The sequence below is a fragment of the Arachis ipaensis genome, chromosome B10 (assembly GCF_059453495.1).
Source record: "Arachis ipaensis isolate K30076 ecotype BB chromosome B10, ASM5945349v1, whole genome shotgun sequence".
NCBI lineage: Eukaryota > Viridiplantae > Streptophyta > Magnoliopsida > Fabales > Fabaceae > Arachis > Arachis ipaensis.
Genome location: NC_142435.1, coordinates 133,195,651 through 133,213,645, shown reverse-complemented (window position 1 = coordinate 133,213,645; position 17,995 = coordinate 133,195,651). Strand labels below are relative to the sequence as shown.

The 17,995-nt window shown below is 38.2% G+C and overlaps 1 protein-coding gene and 1 pseudogene across 1 annotated transcript; one reads left to right on the top strand and one right to left on the bottom strand.

The window, feature by feature from the left end:
• The first annotated feature begins 2,348 nt into the window (after nt 1–2,348).
• Nucleotides 2,349–6,874, top strand: LOC148581774 (uncharacterized; annotated as a pseudogene).
• Nucleotides 6,875–11,260: 4,386 nt separating this feature from the next.
• LOC107624355 (uncharacterized) lies at nt 11,261–11,950 on the bottom strand. Its single transcript, XM_021113370.2, has 2 exons — nt 11,527–11,950; nt 11,261–11,418 (listed from the first exon to the last, which is right to left on the bottom strand). The coding sequence occupies exons 1-2, from the start codon at nt 11,948–11,950 to the stop codon at nt 11,261–11,263; spliced, it is 582 nt and encodes a 193-aa protein (XP_020969029.2).
• Nucleotides 11,951–17,995: the final 6,045 nt, after the last annotated feature.

The following is a 17,995-nucleotide window of genomic DNA, read 5'->3' as shown; positions in this document are numbered from 1 at the left end:
GAAAAAGGACTGCAGATGCTGTTGGATTCTGACCTCCTTGCATTTGAAGTGGATTTTCTGGAGCTACAGAAGCCCAATTGGTGCACTTTCAATTGCGTTGGAAAGTAGACATCCTGGGATTTCTAGAAATGTATAATAGTCCATACTTTGCCCGAGATTTGATAGCCCAAACTGGCGTTCAAAGTCAGCCTAAAATATCTTGGCGTAAAACGCCCAAACTAGCACCAGAATTGGAGTTAAACGCCCAAACTGGCACCAAAGCTGGCGTTTAACTCCAGGAACAACCTAAGCACGAAAACCCTTCAATGCTCAGCCCAAGCACACACCAAGTGGGCCCCGAAAGTGGATTTCTGCACTATCTGCACTTAGTTACTCATTTTCTGTAACCCTAGGTTACTAGTTTAGTATAAAAACTACTTTTAGAGATTTATTTTCTGTCTTTTGACGACCTTTAGGTCTTTTGACCATCTTTGATCAATCTTATGTTATCATAGACTTTGTACATGTTTGGAGGCTGGCCTCACGGCAATGCCTAGACCTCTTTTCACTTATGTATTTTCTACGGTGGAGTTTCTACACCCCATAGATTAAGGTGTGGAGCTCTGCTGTTCTTCATGAATTAATACAATTACTACTGTTTTCTATTCAATTCACGCCTACTTCTCCAAGATATACTCTCGTACTTAATCCAGTTAAGTCAGAATGAAGGGGTGACCCATGATAATCACCAAATCTTCGTTACTCGCTTAGCCAAGATCGCGTGCCTGACAACCACAAAGCGATCTACATGATATTCAACGTAGTCATTGGACGACAGCTGGAGTATATTCTCTTGGGTTTCTAATCTAAGATTAGAACCTTCGTGGTATAGGCTAGAATTATTGGCAGCCATTCCTGGGATCTGAAAAGTCTAAACTTTGTCTGTGGTATTCCGAGTAGGATCTGGGAAGGGATGACTGTGATGAGCTTCAAACCTGCGAATGTGGGGCACAAGTGACAGTGTGCAAAAGGACAATGGTCCTATTCCGATGCTAGCGGGAACCGACAGATGATTAACCATGCAGTGACAGCGCATATGGATTTGTTTTCATCCGAGAGGATCATACAGCTTGCCATGGAAGGAGGTAACGCATGGTTGGAAGAAGGCAATAGGAAAGCAGAGGTTCAGAAGCAACAAAGCATCTCCAGACGCTTATCTGAAATTCCTACCAATGAATTACATAAGTATCTATATCTTATTTTCTATTTTATTTATATTTTAATTATCAAAACCCCATAACCATTTGAATATGCCTAACTGAGATTTACAAGGATGACCATAGCTTGCTTCAAGCCGACAATCTCCTTGGGATCGACCCTTACTCACATAAGGTATTACTTGGACGACCCAGTGCACTTGCTGGTTAGTTGTGCGCAGTTGTGAAAAAGAGTTGAAATTACGTTCGTGCGTACCAAGTTTTTGGCACCATTTCAGAGATCATAATTTTGTGCACCAAGACACAAGAGGACGCAATTTTCCTAAGGAGCTTTGGGCAAGACGTTGATGCCATAAGTGAAGGGTAGATGGAGAAGAAGCAGCACAAAGATTTGGTACATGAGGAATATGAAGATTCTCGACTTCAAACAATCTTCCAACCTTACGTCCAGTCCCGATGACTTGTCCCGTCCGACGATCCTGTACACGACAATCAGAGATAGAAAAAGTGACATCAAAACCCAGATCAACAAGTTGACCAATAGAAATAAGATTAAAGTTTACGTTGGGAATAAAATAAGTATCAGGAAGATTAAGAGTCGACTGGGAGATAGAACTCTTGTGTTTTGCATGCAAGAGCGAACCATTAGCAGTATTGACAGAAGGTCCATTTGTAGTGGTCGACAGAGACGAGAAGAGATTCCGCAATGGAGACATGTGATTAAAGCATCCCGAGTCAAAATACCATTTAGAATTACTTGGAGGAGTCGAAAGAGCAGCAGGTGTATTACCTGAAATGGAGAGAAGGCGCTAAAGAAGAGACGCAATATCAGATAGAGAGACAGGAGATGAGTTGAGAGGAGCAGAGGTGGTAGATTCAGGAGTAGCATCAACAACAGAAGCAGGCGCAAGACGTGGTGGGCGAGTAGGACAGGTAGTAATTAAATGTCCCGAGAGCTTGCAATAATGGCAGAACAGTTGTGAACAATGGTAGCTAATATGACCTTGCTGGTGGCATGTGCGACATTCAACAGAGGGACAAAAGGGGAAGAGGTGCCCAAAACGGTTACAATTTTGACAGAATTTATCATTTCTGTGTGTGGTAGCAAAAACAGCTGACTTTTTCATAATAGCAGATACAAAGATCACGAAGATGAGAGAAAAAGCTGCAACTTGGGAGCCGAAAACGAGAAAAAGGAGAGCAAAATCGGAAAGAGCTCACCAAAAAACCATAGGGAGAGTCCTGCAACGAGAAGAAGGTGAGGGTGGCGGCGGTGACGAACCAAAGGGTCGGGAAGGAGCCGAAAACGGAGGACAAAGTACTGTCGGTGAAATAAGATAAAAGAGCTAGAAATCAATTGTTTTTGAAAAAAAAAAACAACCTAAGCTCTTGATACCATGTTAGAAACAAGAGACTAAACTAGAGAAAGGATTTGTGTATTATTGAGTGTGATGAAAAGTACAATGTACAAGGGGTATATATAAGTACCAGAAGAATCAAAGTAATAAAAGTATAGAATCCTACAATTAATATACAGATATGCTATATAAATATAAATGATGCTAACTGATCTAAAATGATTCTAATGATTCTCTAACACCATCAATAAACTTCACTTCATGTAACTATGTTCTAGAAAAATAGATAAATAAATGAATTTTGAAGAATACAACTTCTTATTACAGTTTGCTTTTCGGGATAAATGTCTGTCTTTTTTGGTTTCATTTAATTTTAAAATATTTATTGAAGAAATAAGGTTGACGGAGTAAAGTCTAGAGGCAAGAATGATTCTACATTGGTTACTTTTGTTAAATAGAAATGTGATTCGGAGGATTACTAAAACAGTAATTGGTTACAATAAATTTCAAAAGCAGATTTGTAGTATTATAATATTACAGTTTGCTAATAACGGCTGGCATCGATGATTATCAGTGTGTTTTTCATAAGATGTAAGTTAAAAGTTTTTATTCCTGATGCTTGTTAGGACCTTAACACTTGTTTGAAAAGTCCTAAGAATTCAATTTCGTAAAGTATTTATTTGAGTTTCTTGCTTTGAAACAAAACAATGGACATTATAATGTGCTGAAAAAGTTCAATACGGCAACCTTGAAGGTGTATGTGCCATATGTGCCACCTACATGTGCGATGTGGTTGATCTTCTCTCTTATAAAAATAATTTGTGAAATTTTCTTTTTGCTTGGCGAAATTTGGTCACCACATATAGGTTATTAACTCATATGTAGGAGTGTACATTAAAAAAACTGCTTTTTAATTTTGATATTGCCCCTCAATGGTGTTCTCACTATTATTGGAGATTTTTGTGTAATCCAAGAGTGTGGAAGACGGGAGAGAACAAATTGGAACCTCAGGATTGTCCCACCATAAATCGGAAGATCAATATTGCTTGCAAATCGGATCCTCAGATTTGCGATCGACAGTGACACGCGTGCAACAACAGACGACCAGATTTGATTCCAACACGATCGGACGACTAAGAATGGGTTTTCAAATTGGACCCTCAGATTTGTGAGGCATGCTAATCCAATGGACACGGTTAAATCTACGAAGATCTGATGGTCATCAACTCTGTGCAATTCGGAGCCTCAGATTTGTCCTTTGTCTAGGTGTCATCCATGCAAATGGTTGACGTGAGGATGCGTGGGGTGGGAGGGTGTTCTCTGTCTTCTCTTTCTCGTTCACTCTACTCTCATTTCCATTCACTTCTTCTGTCAGAATATATTAAGATCAATTAGCATTCATTAGAATTATTTAGTATGTCTGAATATTTATTATAGAATATTACGTCCTTATTATCACGATTCTCTTAACACCTATAAATACCCTTTTATATTGTATCATTACAGACAACTTGAATACACTCAATAATACACAAATTCTTTCTCCAGTTTAGTCTCTTGTTTCTAACATGGTATCAGAGCCATGGTATCCTCCTTGAGGACGATAGGTTGTTTTTTTTCGGTTGAAATATATTTTTCATACTTTTCTTTCGTGCCATTTTTTTCTTTTCTTTTATCAATGCTTTGATACTTTCTCACCTAACCGATTAGCTCATTCACTACTTATTTATTCTCATGGAGAAACCATATATTTTTCGTCACCTTCCGATAGTTTTTCATCTCTTTATACTTTGTCACTATTCAGCAGTTTTTCGGCAGTTCGCCATCTTTTCAGTAGTTTTTCGGCAGTTGATCATTCTTCCGGTAGTTCCGTCTGCGTTTCTTTCCAGCAGTTCCTCTACGCTTCCTTCAGACAGTGGTAGTTCCATCTGCGCTTCCTTCTGAAAGTTCCGTATGCTCTTCTTTCAGACAGCGGCAGTTCTGTCTGCACCCGTTCTATCAGTTATGCATTTCTTTTATTTTGTTATTTTAAATACGTTTCAAACTCAAGTTGTCACTTCAGTTTGAATGTTTGAGGGGGGATGTCAGAATATATTATGATCAATTAGCATTCATTAGAATTTATTAGTATATATGAATATTTATTATATAATATTACGTCTTTATTATTACGATTCTCTTAGCCCCTATAAATACTCTTTTATATTGTATCATTCCAGATAACTTGAATACACTCAATAATACATAAATCCTTTCTTCAGTTTAGTCTCTTTTTTCTAACATCTTCATTGTCATCATTCTCAAAAAGAAGAACACCACATTCATATTCTCAATCCAAAATTTTCATTTTGGCAAAATTATAATACCTAAGAAGTAAAAAATTAAAAAAGTTGATCGTTTTGAATTTCACATTGCTAATTATCTTGTAAGTTTTTTTAGTATGAATATTAAAATAATAATGTACATTTAATCTTGTTTATAGTAAGTAAACAATAGTATTAAATGTATTGATGTAGATAAATATTAATTATATATATGCACTGGGTTTATACTAATCTTAGTTAATATCTTAAATCTCGGTTTTAGCAACGTATTCGGAATCCACGTGTCATCACCCTGGGTTATCATGAATTAATGCATTCTCCTTTTCAACGACCACCTTTCACCAGCCTGGACTTTCATCAATTCATGCATCATAATGTTGTTTAGTGACCAAGTGTCGTTGCCCCGGAGTTTACTATAAGTCTTATTTGGTTGCTCACATTTATTACCAACATTATTAGACTGGTGAGGTTGTTGTTGTTCTAGCTCTCATAGAAACATATAAAATATAAATTATCTAAATTATAAATTATAGTAAAATTAAATATATGCAAGCGTATAAGCCATGAGTAACAGAATAATTCAAGGAGTAAAGGATTAAACGAAGAAAATATATCTATATATCTATATATCTATATTTTGTTGCTATGTATTTAAGAAGAACCAGACTCACCGTCTAGCCACATCACACCACGTAAAGATCTCATTTCCCCATTTACCTAGCATTTGTATTCTCTCTTTTTCGTATGTTATCCCTTATCTTTTTCACTTTTCCTCCTCAACGGCTAGCATGAAGATCAGCACCCAGTTGGAAGCTCCTGATCATCCACCGCACAGATTGATGCCGTCTTCGACGGTGGCCATTCCTGGGATCCAACAAATTCCAACCTCTCGGTGCTGCCAACGGACTTGATTCTGAAGATATTTCTTCTATCCGATGGAAAAATAATAGGAAGGGGCAGATGCATGTCGCGTGATTCGTAAAATAGGTTGAACCTGGCAGATAACATGGCAACTCATTTGAAGTCAAAAGGAGGGAAGGCGGTGGTCCTTCATTTGGACAATCCTTTGAAAGAGGTTGATTGTGGGGCGGCTGTCTCTGTACGTCTTCAAAACTCGTGTGGAGGTTCTGGTGACTGCTCCTCTTGTCTGGATGTGGTTTTCCTTGGTGGGATCGACCATGGGCAAGCTTTGTGCTAGGTATCCTACCGATGGCCGTTCCAGTTCGTTGGTTATATGGGATCCGTTGGGCTCTTGGAGGTCTATTATTCCTGATCCAGGGTCTGACTGTTACCACTTCAACCACCGTGATGACTAGTCTGTTTATGCCTTTGTTGGCGTGGTTGGTAGTGATTACTATAAGATTCTCAGCCTCGCAAAGCGTCACATGGCAGGTGCTGGATACGACATGCAGATCTTTAATTCGAATGCGGGTCAGTGGAGTCGCTCTGTTCGGACCCCGCCAATAGTTGATAGACTAGGCAGTAGCTATGCGGTTGCCAATCATTATATTTTTTGGGTCAATAGTGAAGGGAGGTTTCGTAAGAAACCGGTTTCTGTGGTTAGGTACTCCACGCTAGATTCTACATGGAATGAGATTGAAATAGGTACAGGTGTATGTGTGGAGCACCCTACTTTGATTAGGCACCATGATTGTGTGGATTTTGTTAACTATGAGCGGTCTTCTACTAGGTTCGGAGTCATCTGATGACCATCAACTTTGGACCTTCTGGTGGAATAGAGTGGGGTCAGCATCTCTTTGTTGGTGATCCTAACCTGACCGATACGCCATGTGTTGTGTTTGGTATCGACCTCCTCGGTATCAGTCATTTCATCCATGGCTTCGATGCCTTTGATCCATCGCTTGATGCCATCGTATCGGAGGCACAATTCCATTCTATTGGTCTGACTGATGGAGTCGTCAGATTTGTTGGCCGCATAAGATGGGCCGGAGTTGTTTCCATCAAGGGTAGCATGGAGTTTTCTATATGTGTGTGAAAAAATGTGTTGTGGTGTGTTGTGCATTGTTTTATGTGATCTTCTCTTTCCATTAGGTGAATAATCTAGGCGTTAGGCATTAGACATTAGTTAATGTTTCTCCGCCTTTGATTGTATGGTGTCGCCTCTGTGTGATGCATTTCCCATGATTGGGCTCGCTAGCTCCATGTTTTATTTATCAATGTTTTTTAATTTGCATTGTGTATTTTCGTGGTTATTATGTGATCCATTTAGTAAGCCCTCGATGTTGCTTTCATGGTAACGAATATGTCTAGGTTGGCGTGGCATTCTCTTTCACGGTTCACGTTTTGCATGCTCTATTCCGTTTATTTTTACATATAGCAGTTTTGTGTTGCTTTGTGCTCGCATTTTGTCTTGAGGATTTAATTATTTGGTACTAATTGATGCTCCGGTTCTAATTCAACGATAACCGGCCTATTTTGGCGCACATCGGCCCAATGTGATATTTTTTACTATGTGGTTTACGTGAGCGACGACCCACTATACTGTTATTTCCTTAACTTGGTGTTTTCAGACTGCATACATGATAAACCACTATTTTATGGTTTATCTTGTGCTAAATTGAGTGATTTTTATCAACTCTTTACCCACTTATTCATACTATTTGCATGGTTTTACATTTGCCTTCCTAATTATGTGCTATGATTGATAACATGCTTCTTTGGCCTTAAATTCCTTATGTCTAATCCTCTCTTATTATCATTAGATGTCTTGATATGTGTGTTAAGTGATTTCAGAGATTACAGGGCAGGAATGGCTCAGAGGATGGAAAGGAAGCATGCAAAAGTGGAAGAAATACAATAAGTTGGAGAAATTGCTAAGCTGTCCAGCCTGACCTCTTCGCACTCAAACAGCTATAACTTTAGCTGCAGAGGTCCAAACAACGCAGTTCCAGTTGCGTTGGAAAGCTAACATCCGGGGCTTCGATTTGATATATAATATGCCATAGTTGCCCTGACGCTAGGCAATGCGAACGCGTGCTCCACGCGGACGCGTCGCAGTGACGAAAAATCAGCATGCTTGAATTCGCAACCAGCGAATTCTGGGCTGTTTCTGACCCAGTTCTCGGCCCAGAAAACACATATTAGAGGCTATAAAGTGGGGGAATGCATCCATTCATGATCATAAGTTTTCATATTCACAATTTTAGGATTTAGATGTAGTTTTTAGAGAGAGAGGTTCTCTCCTCTCTCTTAGGATTAGGATTAGGATTTCAACTTTATTATTTCAACTTACAACTTCAATCACAGGTTCAATGTTCCTTTTATTTATTTTCCCAATTAATTTATGAATATTCATGTTAGATTTGATTTCTTTTATTAATGCAATTTGAGGTATTTTCAGATTTAATTTTGCTTTGCTTTATTTACACAAATGCTTTTAATTTAATTTAGATATTTTCCCTTTTGGCTTTGGTTAAATAATTGGTGACTCTTGAGTTATCAAACTCTGTTGATTGAAAATTGGAATTCTTCAAGAATTAATTTGAGTTCTAATAACTCTAACTTTTCCCAAGGAAAGACTAGGACTTGAGGAATAAAAATTAATTCATCCACTTAACTTACCTTTATAGTTAGAGGTTAACAAAGTGGGAGAAAAATCCAATTCTCATTACAATTGATAATGATAACCAGGATAGGACTTCCAGTTTTCATACCTTACCAAAAGTCTATTCTATAGTTATTTATTTATTTTATTCTTCTTATCGTTCAACATACTGCTTCCTTACTTTCAAAACCCCCAATTTACAAGACTCATAACCAATAATAAGAACATACTTCCCTGCAATTCCTTGAGAAGACGACCCGAGGTTTAAATACTTCGGTTATCAATTTTAAAAGGGGTTTGTTACTTGTGACAACCAAAACGTTTGTAAGAAAGGTTGATTGTTTGGTTTAGTAACTATACTTGCAACGAGAGTTTACTATAACCTCTAAACCATCAATCTTCAGTTCTTTCAATACACCCTCAAACCCTTGATTTGGCCAATGCTCCCAATACTTACTCCGGCTCATCAGGCATTTTGTTGATCATTCCGAGGCCGATTCTTTGACCCTTCGTTGTGGCGGCTACTCCTTCACCATCGACAGCTTACTCCCTTTTTTAATATGTGTTCAGTTCACTACAAAAAAAAGGCCTATGGTCACGGTACATAGCTAGTGAAAAGGGTGACCATAGATCTATGGTCACGGTTTTGGACCTATGGTCACGGTTTTTTACCGTGGCCTATTCCCTCGTGGCCATAGGTCTATGGTCACGGTTTTTTTACCTATGGTCACGGTTTCTATGGTCACGATTACAATTTTCAAATTCTGACACTTTAGGCCACGGTTTTTAACCGTGACCATAGGGCAATCTATGGTCACCCTTCCTTAAAACCGTGACCATAGCCTTATCTATGGTCACGGTTTTGGCCGTGACCATAGCTTCTATGGTTACCCCTCCTCAAAACCGTGACCATAGCCTTATCTGTGGTCACGGTTTTGGCCGTGACCATAGAGCCTATGGTCACCCCTCCTCAAAACCATGACTATAGCCATATCTATGGTCACGATTTTGGCCGTGACCATAGCATCTATGGTCACCCCTCCTTAAAACCGTGACCATAGCCTTATCTATAGTCACGGTTTTGGCCGTGACCATAGCCTCTATGGTCACCCCTCCTCAAAACTGTGACCATAGCCATATCTATGGTCACGGTTTTTTACCGTGACCATAGCCTATTTTGTTTTATGAGATTTAATTTTATTTTTTAAAGCATAATCACATCCCAAAATGATGATAATCACAAAATAAATCTAAAAATAAAAAATGACAATCAACAATTAAGATAAGTTGTGATTAAAGTAACCAACTAACATATCAATAAAATCAATAAAATTATACATAAATTAAGTTATAAGTAATAACATTTTTAGATCTATACTACTATATAGTATAAGTAATTCAGCTCCATGTGCATTGGGCTGGTCTTAGTCTAATATTATACAATGGGTGCGTGAGTGTGTTGATTGATGGTGTTAAGGTTGTCTACACATGCCAGCCTCTTCTTGTTAATTAGGCCTCAAAGTGGGAGCATGATCGCCACCATAGTAGCTTCTGAATCCAGACACCATTGCTGAGAGTTGGTACTAGAATCTGTCATGGAAAATACATCAGCAGTTGCACATGCAATAAAGTCCAAAGCAGCAAGCTGCATTAACATCAAACCTTCATTGTTAAGTATTAGTAATCATGCTTCAACTAAAATTGAAAATTATTAACATGAATATTTATTACCTGAGAAGAAAAATTCTTAAAAGGTTCAAGTTCATTGGGAGCAACCGAGCAAGGAAATCTTCCTTTGTAATAGCATTGACATGAATTATTTATTGCAGAAGTATTTAACTCACTTGGGGTACATCTCCATTCTTCCTTTCAAAACTAAAGCTCAGTGATATGTTCAGCAACAATTCAACATACGACAACAAATTCATCTCAAATCATAATTTGCAACAACAAATTCAACTATGATAGTTTTCAAATCTCTAGTTTTATCAAATTCAACTATATTTTTATCAAATTTTTTGAAAATGCTCTTGGTCTTACTTTAAATAATTACCTCTTTTAAAATCTCTAAACTCAAAACAGATTCTAAATATAAAACTAGTCACATTAACCATCTCTTAGCCACATAATTAATTCTTAATCAAAACAGCAACTCGTAATCACTTTAATACATTCATAAACTAATAGTACAAGTAAAAGATTCAATTCAACATACAAGCAAGTCACAATAAGACAAACAGCACAATCACAAGAAAATAAAATAAGCAAACTTTTCAGAGTAATTCAGAACCACATCCAGCTTCAATCATAATTCAGAGTAATCACAACAACTAACTTTTCTCAAATATATTTCATTCAATAATTAACTAATCATATTTCAATTTAATGACAATTAAGCAACCTTACACTCCCACTTTTGTATCTAAGCCTAGAACTCTTCCAATATCGCAATTCCAACTTCCATTTCATTAAACATAGTTATTAGAATTAGTAGTATAGTTCCAAGAATTCGGAATCAATAATTCACAAAATTACACATACATATTCATAATAGTTCATCAACTTCCAACAGCATTTCAAGCATACCCTCATCATCATCAAATCACACAACCAACAGAAATTATCATCCTCAAACACAGCTATAAATCAATCTCATCACAATTTCATTACATTCAACCATATTCATAATCACCAACAATCTCAATTTCATCAATTTTCATCAATTAACCAAACAAGACATTTATAAATTATTTGCAGTTACTCACTAAACTTCATTGGTATTCATAAATTAAAACAGTTAATTTTAAAATAAATCCCCTACCTCAGATAACCGGAACTCGAAGAATTCCTTAACCGCGACAAATTCCTTTTTCCTTTCTCACAACAGCAGTAGCTTCGAACAAAACCAGCAGCAGCCACAACAGTCCCAAAACCAATACGAGTTACAACAGCAATTTTGAAGCAAAGTGGCAGAACTAAAATAAGAATATGTGACTAGGATTAGAACAAGAACATGGCAAAGGAACAAGTTTGAAGCAGAACAAGAATGAGTGTTACAGTTTTAGAAATGGAGGAATCGAAACCAGAACAAGAAGGCTGATGTTGTCTTCTGATGACTCTGATGGCGGTGCACGACTCACCAGCGACCGTGGCAGCAACAACGAGGACAGTGCCTCCTCTGGCTCGCACGGCTCTGTCTCCCTCTCTCCCTCGTGTCATTCTCTTCTCCACGGTGGAATCCAACAGAGACGGCAGCGACACCAACTGCGACGGGTTGGCTGCGATGGAACCCTTGGCGTGCACGAATCGACGATGATGGAAGCTCCTCTCCCTCTCGGCGCTGCTCTGTCTCAACGTCTCTCTCTCTCTCCTCTTTGCGAACAATGGCGGCAATGACGTGGAGGATGGCGGCGAGCTGGGAGCGACGATGGCGCGGTGGCGGCGCGACGGTGGTGGCGAGGCGGCTGGACAGCGGCGACAGCGTGGCTCTTCCTCTTTTTCGATCATAGCTCTCCTTCTCTGCTGCTGTGTTACGTTTGAAAGGGATTAAAGGGAAAGGGGATGGGGCTGAGTGGTGAGGAGGGATTAGGGTTAGGGTTCTTTTTTTTTTTGTGACTCGGGTTAGGGTTCTTTAATTTGGGAATTAGGTTTCTAATTCAATTTGAAAATTAAAGTTACAAAATTAAGAATTTTATAAAGGAATAAAAATAGATATGAATAGATATTTTAATAAAATTGTTGGATGGAGTAATTTTAAAATTAAATATATTCTATCAAAAATATTTAAAAACATTATTTATCAACATATTACTAAATTCAATTAATTATTTTTAATTTAAATTATAAAATAAACATATTAATCACATTTTATAAAACATAGTTTATTATCAAAAATATTAATTATTCAAATTAAATGATATAACTTTTCTTTATTTTTTTATCACCGGAACTTTAATTTTAACAAATATAATAAATTTAATTATTAAAAAATTTGGGATGTTACACCAACTCACGGCAAAGAAAGAATTGATGGCCAAAGCGGAAAGACGAGCTTACGACGGTGACAGAGCGAGACAAAGGACGACGAGCTGCGACGGCGACGACAAGGGCGAGAATGGCGAGGCAGGATGGATGGCGGCAGCAGCGCGGCTCCTCCCTCTCTCATTTAATTAAAAGGATTTTATTTATAAAATTAAATTTAAAATTTTAATATTTAAATTAAATTATATAAAATTTGAATTAGTTTTCAATTATTAAAATTTTAAATTTTAATTAATTTAAATTCAAATTATCAAAACTCAATTTAGCTACAAAAATATTCTTGAATAGTAATTAGGCTTAAGGTTAGGGTTAGAACTAAGGTCATCCTTTCGTAAAACTGTGACCATAGACCCTTTTAGGTCACCCTTCAAAACCGTGACCATAAACCCCTTTAGGTCACCCCCCAAAAATGTGACCACAGACCATTTTAGGTCACCCTTTTTTGAAAAACCGTGACTATAGCCCCTTTTTGGTCACTGTAAAAAACCGTGACCATAGACCCCTTTAGGACACCCCTAAAACCGTGACCATAGACCCTTTTAGGCCACCCCCAAAAACCTTGACCATAGACCCTTTTAGGTCACCCTTTTTTGAAAAACCGTGACCATAGCCCCTTTTTAGTCACTGTAAAAAACCGTGACCATAGACCCCTTTAGGACACCCCTAAAACCGTGACCATAAATTCTTTTAGGCCACCCCCAAAAACCGTGACCATAGACTCCTTTAGGCCACCCCCCAAAACCGTGACCATAGACCCTTTTAGGCCACCCCTAAAACCGTGACCATAGACCCCTTTAGGTCACCCCCCAAAACCGTGACCATAGACCCTTTTAGGTCACCCTTTTTTGAAAAACCGTGACCATAGCCCCTTTTTGGTCACTGTAAAAAATCGTGACCATAGACCCCTTTAGGTCACCCCCAAAACCGTGACCATAGACCCTTTTAGACCACCCCCAAAACCGTGACCATAGACCCCTTTAGGCCACCCCCAAAACCATGACCATAGACCCTTTTAGGTCACTCTTTTTTAAAAAACCGTGACCATAGACTCTTTTTGGTCACTGTAAAAAACTGTGACCATAGACCCCTTTAGGTCACCCCTCAAAACCGTGACCATAGACCCTTTTAGGCCACCCTTTTTTAAAAAACCGTGACCATAGCTTTTTTTTTGTCACCCTAAAAAACCGTGACCATAGAGGGTCTATGGACACAGTTTTTTACCGTGGCCAAAAAAACCGTGGCCATAGACCCAAAATGTTGTAGTGGTTATGTGTTATCTATGTCTTCTCTGGTTATATAATTCTTGGCTATTCTATTAAAATGGTTTCATAAAAAATAATGGTCCCACAAGGTTATCATGCTATGCTCACTTCGCATTCTTCCATAAAGTGCGTGGTTTGAGTTCATGCATGTCAAATTTTTTTAAATCTTCTTGCCAAGGCGATCCCATCTTTTGTTTGTGCACACTTTCTTTAACCTGGATGAGTTCAGATCCATGACTTTTGAGTTCCCTCTCTTCATTTCCAGCTCCAGCGTATACGGGCAAGGCTACATTTCGGGCTTCATGTGGATGTACGGGGTGTTAACAGGTTTTGGAGCGAATTTGGAATCGTCTCTGCGCATGTACTTGGTTAGCTGTTTTTTAGTTTTCACACCTCCAAAGAATAGTCATCGTTAGAGTTGCCTTCTACTTCATTGTTAATGTTATTCAAAATACTTTTTGATATGCTAATATGCACCACTAACAAAAGTTTAGCTATTAAAGTTTAATGGATCTTAAACTGTTAAACAAGCAACCATATGTTATCAAGCTATGCCTTTAATCGTGTGCCATTAATATTTGGCCTCATAATTGACTCTTCTATTATATTCTGCCATAGGTATCTTATAAACTTGAATTTATCTTGCCCATACTCTTTATATTTTATGCCGTGTTTTTCTTTAACTCTAATGTGTCAGTTTCTTTTTTGATTGATTCCCATTTATCCCTCGGTGTACCGTGTTTCCCCCGGACCTACCCATTCAACTCTGTTTTCCCCCATCCCAACCATGTTGATGATTCAATGCAATTAATTTTCTTTACCTGTATCCCTTACTTTCTCATTCAACGTGTTCAACCCATTGGAGGAACTAGTGACAAGACGTTTTCCTACCGGGAGTAATTGAAGTTAAACTTCTTTCCCCACTTGAACATTTACTTTCATTATAATTTAATGGTATTCTTTCTTCCTTCAGTGCAACTTATCTCTGGAGTAATGCAGCTGGGTAATTTTCACTGCTATTATCCTACTTCACCCCCTTGGTTTGCTTACTGATGACAATGAATAACTTGCATTTAATGACGACCTGTCCATTATTAATTTTTCTCGGTCTTTTTATAAAAGGCGGGAACATCTTCCCATTCAATTTTTCACTTGGAGTCATGAATTACTATAAAGTGATTCGTCAATGGTGCACAAATTGTGAATCACACTTTTCACAACTAGTACCATTAACCAGCAAGTGCACTGGGTCGTCCAAGTAATACCTTACGTGAGTAAGGGTCGAATCCCACGGAGATTGTTGGTTTGAAGTAAGCTATGGTTATCTTATTATTCTTAGTCAGGATGCCAACAACAGTGTTTTTCAACTTCAATTGTAAAGAGTCAAAGGGCATAAATATAAATACTTATTGTGCAATGATGGAGAATATGTTGGGGTTTTGGAGATGCTTTGTCTTCTTTATTTCAGTTTTTCTCTTGTACTCCTCTTCACACACGCAAGGCTCCTTCCATGGCAAGCTGTATGTAAGGTGTCACCGTTGTCAATGGCTACTTCCCGTCCTCTCAGTGAAAATGGTCCAAATACTCTGTCACAGCACGACTAATCATCAGTTGGTTCTCGATCATGTCGGAATAGAATCCCTTGATTCTTTTGCGTCTGTCACTACGCCCAACAATCGTGAGTTTGAAGCTCATCACAGCCGTTCAATCCTTGAATCCTACTCGGAATACCACAGACAAGGTTTAGACTTTCCAGATTCTCATGAATGCCGCCATCAATTCTAGCTTATACCACGAAGATTCTGATTAAGAAATCTAAGAGATACTCATTCAATCTGATGTAGAACGGAGGTGGTTGTCAGGCACATGTTCATGGATTGAGGAAGGTGATGAATGTCACGGATCATCACCTTCTTCATAGTGAAGCGCGAATGAACATCTTAGATAGGAACAAGCGTGTTTGAATGGAAAACAGAGATAATTGCATTAATTCATCAGGACGCTGCAGAGCTCCTCACCCCCAACAATGGAGTTTAGAGACTCATGCCGTCAAAGAGTACAAAGTTCAGATCTAAAAATATCATGAGGTACAAAATAAATCTCTAAAAGTTGTTTAAATACTAAACTAGTAACCTAGGTTTACAGAAAATGAGTAAACTATGATAGATAGTGCAGAAATCCACTTCTGGGGCCCACTTGGTGTGTGCTGGGGCTGAGACTTAAGCTTCTCACGTGCCTGGGCTATTTTGGGCGTTCAACGCCAGGTTGTAACCTGTTTCTGGCGTTGAACTCCAACTTGTAACTTGTTTCTGGCGCTGGACGCCAGACTGCAACATGGAACTGGCGTTGAACGCCAGTTTACGTCGTCTATCCTTGAGCAAAGTATAGACTATTATATAATGCTGGAAAGCCCTGGATGTCTACTTTCCAACGCAATTAAGAGCGCGCCATTTGGAGTTCTGTAGCTCCAGAAAATCCACTTTGAGTGCAAGAAGGTCAGAATCCAACAACATCAGCAGTCCTTTTTAAGCCTGAATCAGATTTTTGCTCAGCTCTCTCAATTTCAGCCAGAAAATACCTGAAATCACAGAAAAACACACAAACTCGTAGTAAAGTCCAGAAATGTGATTTTTAATTAAAAACTAATAAAAATATACTAAAAACCAACTAAATCATACTAAAAACTAAGTAAAAACAATGCCAAAAAGCGTATAAATTATCTGCTCATCACAACACCAAACTTAAATTGTTGCTTGTCCCCAAGCAACTAAAAACAAAATAGGATAAAAAGAGAATATACAATGAATTCCAAAAACATCTATGAAGATCAGTGTTAATTAGATGAGCGGGGCTATTAGCTTTTTGCTTCTGAACAGTTTTGGCATCTCACTTTATCCTTTGAAGTTCAGAATGATTGGCATCTATAGGAACTCAGAGTTTAGATAGTGTTATTGATTCTCTTAGTTCAGTATGTTGATTCTTGAACACAGCTACTTTATGAGTCTTGGCCGTGGCCCTAAGTACTCTGTTTTCCAGTATTACCACCGGATACATACATGCCACAGACACATAACTGGGTGAACCTTTTCAGATTGTGACTCAGCTTTGCTAAAGTCCCCAATTAGAGGTTTCCAGGGTTCTTAAGCACACTCTATTTTTTGCTTTGGACCTCGACTTTAACCGCTCAGTCTCAAGTTTTCACTTGACACCTTCACGCCACAAGCACATGGTTAGGGACAGCTTGGTTTAGCCGCTAAGGCTAGGATTTTATTCCTTTAGGCCCTCCTATCCACTGATGCTCAAAGCCTTGGATCCTTTTTATTACCCTTGCCTTTTGGTTTTAAGGGATATTGGCTTTTTGCTCTTGCCTTTTGGTTTAAAGAGCTTTTGGGTTTTTCTGCTTGCTTTTTCCTTTTTCTTGCTCTCTTTTTTTTTCGTATTGTTTTTTTCTCTACAAGCTTTGTTCTTCACTGCTTTTTCTTGCTTCAAGAATCTTTTTTATGCTTTTTCAGATTATCAAATAACATTTCTCCTTTTTCATCATTCTTTCAAGAGCCAACAATTTTAACATTCATAAACAACAAATTCAAAAGACATATGCACTGTTCAAGCATTCATTCAGAAAATAAAAAGTATTGCCACCACATCTAAATAATTAAATTATTTTAAAATTCGAAATTCATGTACTTCTTTTTCTTTTTCAGAAAACAATTTTCATTTAAGAAAGGTGATGGATTCATAGGACATTCATATCTTTAAGACATAGACACTTAGGTACTAGTGATCATATAGTAAAGACACAAACATAATTAAACATGAAGCATGGTAAACGAAAAACAGGAAACTAAGAACAAGGAGATTAAGGAATGGGTCCACCTTAATGAGGGTGGCGTCTTCCTCTTCTTGAAGAACCAATGGTGCTCTTGAGCTCCTCTATGTCTCTTCCTTATCTTTGTTGCTCTTTCCTCATAGCTCTTTGATCTGCAGTCAATTGCTCTACCACTGAATTATGGAAAAACAAAAGCAATGCTCCATGGTTTGAATTTGAATGGTGAGGTAGGTGGGGATCCTGTGGGGTCTACAGATCCAGTGGGGTCAAGGATTTAGCATCCCTGCTCCAATCAGGCGTACAAAATGCCCTTACTGTGCAATCCTGGCGTTTAACGCCAGACTGCTACCTGTTTTTGGCGTTAAACGCCCAAATATAGCATGTTTCTGGCGTTTAATGCCAGACTGATGCTTGTTTCTG